The 6,651-nt window shown below is 40.8% G+C and overlaps 1 protein-coding gene across 1 annotated transcript in view; it reads left to right on the forward strand.

The window, feature by feature from the left end:
• Positions 1 to 6,433: 6,433 nt before the first annotated feature.
• OXCT1 (3-oxoacid CoA transferase 1) overlaps positions 6,434 to 6,651 on the forward strand; it is a gene marked incomplete at its 3' end in the record, with an annotated part of 51,854 nt that continues 51,636 nt past the window's right edge. Inside the window, exon 1 of the mRNA XM_010001597.1 lies at positions 6,434 to 6,481. Coding sequence (XP_009999899.1) covers positions 6,434 to 6,481 — 48 coding nt within the window. The remainder of the gene's footprint in view (positions 6,482 to 6,651) is intronic.

The following is a 6,651-nucleotide window of genomic DNA, read 5'->3' on the forward strand; positions in this document are numbered from 1 at the left end:
CACTTTAATCCGATTGAATTCTTGTACCCTCCCCATCTCATTTATGGGCTCCTTTACATGTCACTCTGAGGTAACTTGCTTACAGCAACCTTCACCCCACTTTCCAACTGTTACAGATTACTGTGTCTGTAATTTAGGGTGTTACTTCACAATTGGCTTCTAGCTAAGATGAAATAATGTAATTTGATCAAACAAGTAGCCGAACTCATGTCCCTTAGTGCATGTGTCCGTCTTTAATTATATTAATCCTAGAATCCTGTGATGGTTTGTGTGCAAGGTCAGCTTGCTTATCTGACTGACTGCTGCCCATTTTTCCAGAGACCTAGTCTGCAGCTGGATCAACAAGCAGATCTGTGTGGTTATAAACTGAAACTTCATCTTCCTTCTGAAATTGTAGTGTGTAATTTATCCTCAAATAACCTTCATCTGGCTTTTAGTAAAGTTTTGTCCCACCATAAGAGGTTTTATGCTGTTAATTACCTTGGATCATAGCAAAATTAAATCTACTAATTGGGGTGTTGTATTAATCTATGTAGCACTTCGCATTAAAACTTTACTGGTTCTTCTAGAATTTCCCTTGAGGAAAGGAAATACATTTCCAAATGGATCATGGGAAAAGAAGTAATGTGTACATGAGGATGTTTTATATGAGACAGAGGTGTCATGCAGCAGTTTGGCAAGCATTCATTTTGGAAGAGAACTAGTTTAAACAGCTACTCTGCTCTTTTGCCCCTTCCCACATTTTTTGTGGTGCCTTTTAAGTTGTGTTCATGTATTGTGTGTTACAAGCCTCCCCACCCCTTTTCGTGTTCTATGGTTGAATGTTCAACCATGCAAATACCTGCACTAGCTTCACTAGGGCAAGAAATCCGTGGTTTTTGTGAGTTAAGTGTGGAGTAGAATGTGAAGGGTCTACGGTGTTCTGTTGGCTTGCTGAAAATCTGCTACCTGGGAGTGTGACTGCCAAGAGTATCCTCTTGAATGACAGTTCAGCCAAATGCCCTGTCTGTCAAAGGCATAAGAAGATAAATGTAAGCATACTGATTTGTGTCACATTTGAGTCTTCTGTTACAGTGCACAGCTGCTGCAGTGGCAAACCATCATAATGGTAATTAAGGTTTTACCCTGCAAGGTAAATGAGAAATCCAAGATTGTTGACCAATTTTCTGGTTCACGGGGTGGGGCATGACCTGCTTGCTGTGTGCAACATCTGCAAACATAGTTCTGCATGATCATCTTTAGAGTCTCTCTTTGTTTCTGTAAGTTGTGTATCAAATATATGCATGGAAAATGTTTTATTCACTAGTAGTTTTAGAGTGTCCTCCTAGGTTCTGAGTTTAAAATACAGTCTTTTTGCTGATGAGGTTTACTTGCTTGGGGAAGAGTGGCTGAACAGCTGCCCAGCAAAGAGGCACATGGGGGTGTTGATGGACAGCCAGCTGAACATGAGCCAGCAGTGTGCCCAGGTGGCCACGAAGGCCAACACCATCCTTGCCTGCATCAGGAGTAGTGTGACCAGTAGGACCAAGAGGTGATTCTGCCCCTCTACTCAGCCTTAGTGAGGCCACACCTTGAGCACTGTGTGCAGTGTAGGAAGGACATTGAAGTGCTGGAGAGGGTGCAGAGAAAGGCAACAAGGCTGATTAGGAGTCTGGAGAACAGGTCTTATGAGGAGAGGCTGAGGGAGGTGGGGCTTTCAGCCTGGAGAAGAGGAGGCTGAGGGGAGACCTCATTGCTCTCTACAACTACCTGAAAGGAGGTTGTAGAGGACAAGAGGACAAGAGGAAATGGGGACAAGTTGTGCCAGGAGAGGTTCAGATTGATATTAGGGAAAATTTCTTCACCGAAAGAGTGCTGAGGCATTGGAACAGGCTGCCCAGGGAGGTGGTGGAGGCACCGTCCCTGAAGATGTTAAAAAAATGGGTAGACATGGCTCTTCAGGAGATAGTTCAGTGGTCACGGGGGTGTAGGGCTGATGGTTGGACCTGATGATCTTGAAGGTCTTTTCCAGCCTTGATGATTTTATGATTCTGTGATTAAGCTGTGCAGCTTACTAGTGTAACACACTTGCTTGCAGAAGCCAGAAATGGCTGTTACAGTGGTAGTTACGAAACATGAACTGACATGGAGCATGACAGCTGCTCCTGGTCACTCCTGTTCAACAGTTTAGCCCCTTCTGTTGTGTTTACCTTTACTCTTTTACAACACTATCAGTATGGAGTGTAAAAGAACCCCATTCTTTCAGCTTGTCTGGGGGCAGAGGAGGGAGGAGGAAGCCTTTCCTGTTCTGTTGCATTCTTACAGCAAAAAAATTCCCAGCAAAAATGAGGTGTAAGATTAGTAGGGTTTTTTGAAAAAGAATTTAAACCAGTCTCCATAAATACCACATAAATACACAAGCATATGGAACTTGTGCAGCTTATGTTTGCAAATACCTAATGGTAAGTAACTTATAATTTCTCTAGAACTAGTAGACATACTGGCTATGACTTTTGAGGTTTATGACAATTAACTGATGTAGACAATGTTAATGATAGTTACTAAATTGCACTATGTGAACATGAACAGAAATGCCATGGATCATGCTTAGTCACAGACTTTGTTTTTCTATTTAAACAAAAATGACATCTTAATTTTAAGTACTGTAGTACCACCTTTCAAATACTGTGGTTTTTAATAGAGGTGCAGCATTTGCAGTAGTCAGAAAGTTTTATTTTTTAAAATAATTTTTTTAAAAGTACCTAATGGAAGTAACTATGTAATTTTTGTTTTAACTGCTGGTATTTCAATGGCTGTTTCTCCATGCTGTCAAGGTTAGTCAGTGAGAAACTTGCTGCGGTAACTTTAATTCTCTAATTTTGACCAAGTATAAAATGTTCAGTGGCTTGTAAGATGTTCTGTGTAGTGTTCTGTGTAGTTGCTTATCTTAGCTTGTAGTAATGATATGATAGTCTGACATGACATAAAAACTTATGTATTGTTTATATGAAAGTAGGGCATCCTGCCTAAAATCTGAGAGTGCAATAATGCAAACTGGCTTAGTACAGATCAAACAAACAAAAAATCCCCTCCGATTTTATTTCACAATATGGGCCTGCTCATCCAATTTGTGTTTTTTATTTCTTAATTAGGTGAGCTCCTGATTCTACTATGATATTCATTGTAGCCAAGACATATTTTGACTTCCTACTGCCTTCTCAAGAGGTCCTTGGGGAATAAAGAACTGCTCTTACTAAAGGATTGTGGATTCTTCCTCATGTAGCTTCAGGATCCCTTCATACTTTGGAACCGCCTTTGATCTTAAGCTTAGGACTGTGAAGAAAAAATGTTGCCAGAGTTAGTCAGCAAAGAGATCCCTCAACAGCTCCACAGGCTGTTTCCTTCAAAAATCTTGACTCTGTACTTGTCTCATTTGCATTACACTTCCATAACTGCCTAGAAGATGGTGTTTTGTTCAGGTTTTTTTGTTTGTTTGTTTTCCAATTTAATGTTGCTTTGGTATTTATGTTTAATTATCTATGAACTTTCATTTGTGAAATCCCTGCTGATTTTTAGCATGTGTAGTTTTCACTAGACTTGAAAATATAAATTTTTCTTAGTAATGACCTTCCTTTCACCTGAACCTTGTTAATAAGTTGAATATTTAAGTTCAAATGGCTTACTGGTGTAATCATTGGTGATGCAGGGGCAGCTCTTTTGTTTTCTCTTAGTTAAATAATTTCCTGTAAATGCCATGAGATGATCTCAACATTGCTGAATGTATTGCACAGGATTCTGTAATTATTTTTATGTTCTCAGCTGGAATATTTTTATAATTATCAAATTACTTTGGTTGGTATAGTTTTATATCCTTTGTTTTCCCTGTAGTACTCCATTCTTGTAGGAAGATGTAGATGCTATGAAATAATTTTTCAGTTTGCTTTGACTTCCCGTCCCACATCAAGTGAATCAGGTTCATTCCACTTTATGCACAGAGAAGTTTCAAGTGACCTTAAATGATTAATATAAGAATACTTCACATTTTGAGTAATACTGAAAAGTACTTAAACGCCAACATCTGGTTTCAGAACTGGGACTTTTTAGTGTGGGAGGTAAGTTTATGTGTTCTGGGTGTGTTGTAATTGCTGCATAGCTTAACAAGCTTTCTCTTCTGTGTGGCTCCACATGTGATTTTCCTGCCTCAGTGACTGCATTTTCTTACCAAATTCCAATGCATTTGAAAGAAAGGTAAATTGATAAATTTCAATTAGCTAAAATCTGGGTCAAGTATAAATTAATTTTAAGAAATGTGTCTAGAAACAAAGCGGTTGTCTCAGAGTTCTAGTTCTTTCACCTCTACAGGAAAATCAAACATTAAAATAGCCTGCCTATCTGCTAGCTCTTTGGTGGCTTCTTTGGGAAATATTTCACTGTATTGCAGTCCTGACTTTGACATCTCATTATGCTTGGTAGCAGTATAAGTAAGCTGGTGTTATATGGTTTATATAATGATTAACCTGTGTTAGCTGCAGGATGCCTACCTGCTGACTTGTTTTTGGCATGAAGGGTCTGAAAGTCTCCCACTACTCATTTGTAAATGCTGTTGAACCTTGGAAGTGTTCAAGTTGCATGCTACCACTGTTACGTGATTTACTTCAATGAACAAAATAATATTAAAAATATTCTTGATAATTCTAGAATCCTTTTACATGTTGGCTGCTTAGTTGTAGTCCTTGTTGTGTGAAGAACCTTAAGATGTTAAAAATGAAGAAAAAGTAGATGCCCTGCTGTCCTTCATAAACTACTCCAGAACAAATTATTTTCTCTTCTCATTTAGTTGTATTTGCAGTGTGTCCAAGCCAAAATAAGAGGCTTGCACTTCAAAGCATGGGGACCTTGCACAATTAAAAAAAATTAAATAATTCTGGTTTTAGGTAATCCAGAGTACCTCACAATGAAAAGTTGTATTCCCCTAATTTCCTAGGTCAGAAACTGTAATTTATATAAGTAGAATGATCAACTTTGCATAACATATAGTCCAAGCAGGTGTTAGTACTCATTAACTATACCTACTCCATGCAGCTAGACCCCATCCTCCAGCCTGCAAGGAGGAATGCTGTTGGAGTCCCAAACAGTCCAAACCCCATGCAAAACAACTGCTAGCTCTGCATGTAGCAACTAGTCAAGCAAATGCTTTGCTAAGTTTGAGAATGCACACTGTTTAAAGGAAGATATTTATTGAACTGGAGAGAATAAACTTATTTTAGACAAGTTTTTCAATTAAAGGAAACATGAATTAAGGAATTTACATGTCCATGTAAATTTAGGTAGAAATGGGGCTCAGAAATCCAGTCCTGTGAAACTTTTCTGCTGATGTTTAGCCCTGAAATAAAACAAACTGTGTTGCTATTTTGTTCTTCAGTTCACTAAGACCCTGTAATTTGTAGCTTTTTACATGTGGAACTGCCCCAGACTTAACCGACCAGCTAAATATGGTGACTATCTAGAAAAAAAACAGCAAGGTAAAACCGTTTCTGACAGTCTCCACCACACTTCAGTGGCATCTGCAAGGTTTGCTTTTTTATGTGAATGGTAATTACACCTTTTAAAATGCCTAAGAGTGACATGACAGGGTCCAATGGACCAGCACCTGCAAGGCTGGACCAGCTCTCAAAGTAATACGGACTGGGTCTGCACAAACACTTTGGAGACTGGCAGCACACTTAAAAACTTGGCTTCCTCTTTGTAAAGTTTCCTACTGCCTGTTCCTACCACAACAGTTAAGGTCAGAGAGGCTGGTGGCTGCGCTGCACACAGCCTGGAAACAAGAGCAGCATGACCTGCAAGAAGCGTGACCAGCTGTCATTAACGTGGGGAGGATTTGTCTTTTCCTGCATCCTAAGCATGTTCTCACATTTATTTATTTTTTCCTGTGAATCCTGATCCATCAGACATCGCTGGAGCATGCACTGATTATTTGGGGTATTTTTAGAAAGCACAAATAATGGTGGAGGCATGCTTTGAATGTTCCTTCTAGCAACAGCAGAAATGCCAGCAGTTCACATCACGTGGCTGGTTAAACAAGATACAGCTATTCTAGTCACATTTTCCCACCCAAACATAGCATCCAAGTGCCCTGTGGAGACCATGTGCTTCCCGGAGCCTGGCGAGCGCTGCGTGTTGGAAACTTAACCATGCACAGCCGCTGCCCTTCCATTCTCTCGGTGTTAGTCCTTGGTCACAGAGTGACAGGACAGAGATTTAAGCCATCTTAGCTTCACAGGGAGACATCTGTGCTGGTGCGTCGGAGGTGATCTTCAGGGGAAGGAATGGCACAGGCTGCCCGGGGAAGCGCTGGAGGCAGCGTCCCTGGAGATACTTAAAAGACATGTAGACGTGGTGCTTGGGACGCGGTTTAGCGGTTAACTCGGGTTAACGGTTAGATCTGACGACCATGAAGGCCATTTCCAACCCAAGCGATGATGTGATCAGAAGGGAAAACGTGGGGCAAAAAAAAAAACCCCAACCCTACCCTTTACAGCTGAAGTGACTTTTCCGAGTCACTTTTCTGGGTGTGAGGCTTTTTCAAGCACAACACCCGCGGGTCGCAGCGGGGGCTCCAACAGTGGGCACCGCCGGGCTCTGCCGCCACCTCCTCGCCGCCCCTCGAGG

Source organism: Chaetura pelagica, unplaced genomic scaffold (genome assembly GCF_000747805.2).
Source record: "Chaetura pelagica isolate M959 unplaced genomic scaffold, ChaPel_1.0 scaffold697, whole genome shotgun sequence".
Taxonomy (NCBI): domain Eukaryota; kingdom Metazoa; phylum Chordata; class Aves; order Apodiformes; family Apodidae; genus Chaetura; species Chaetura pelagica.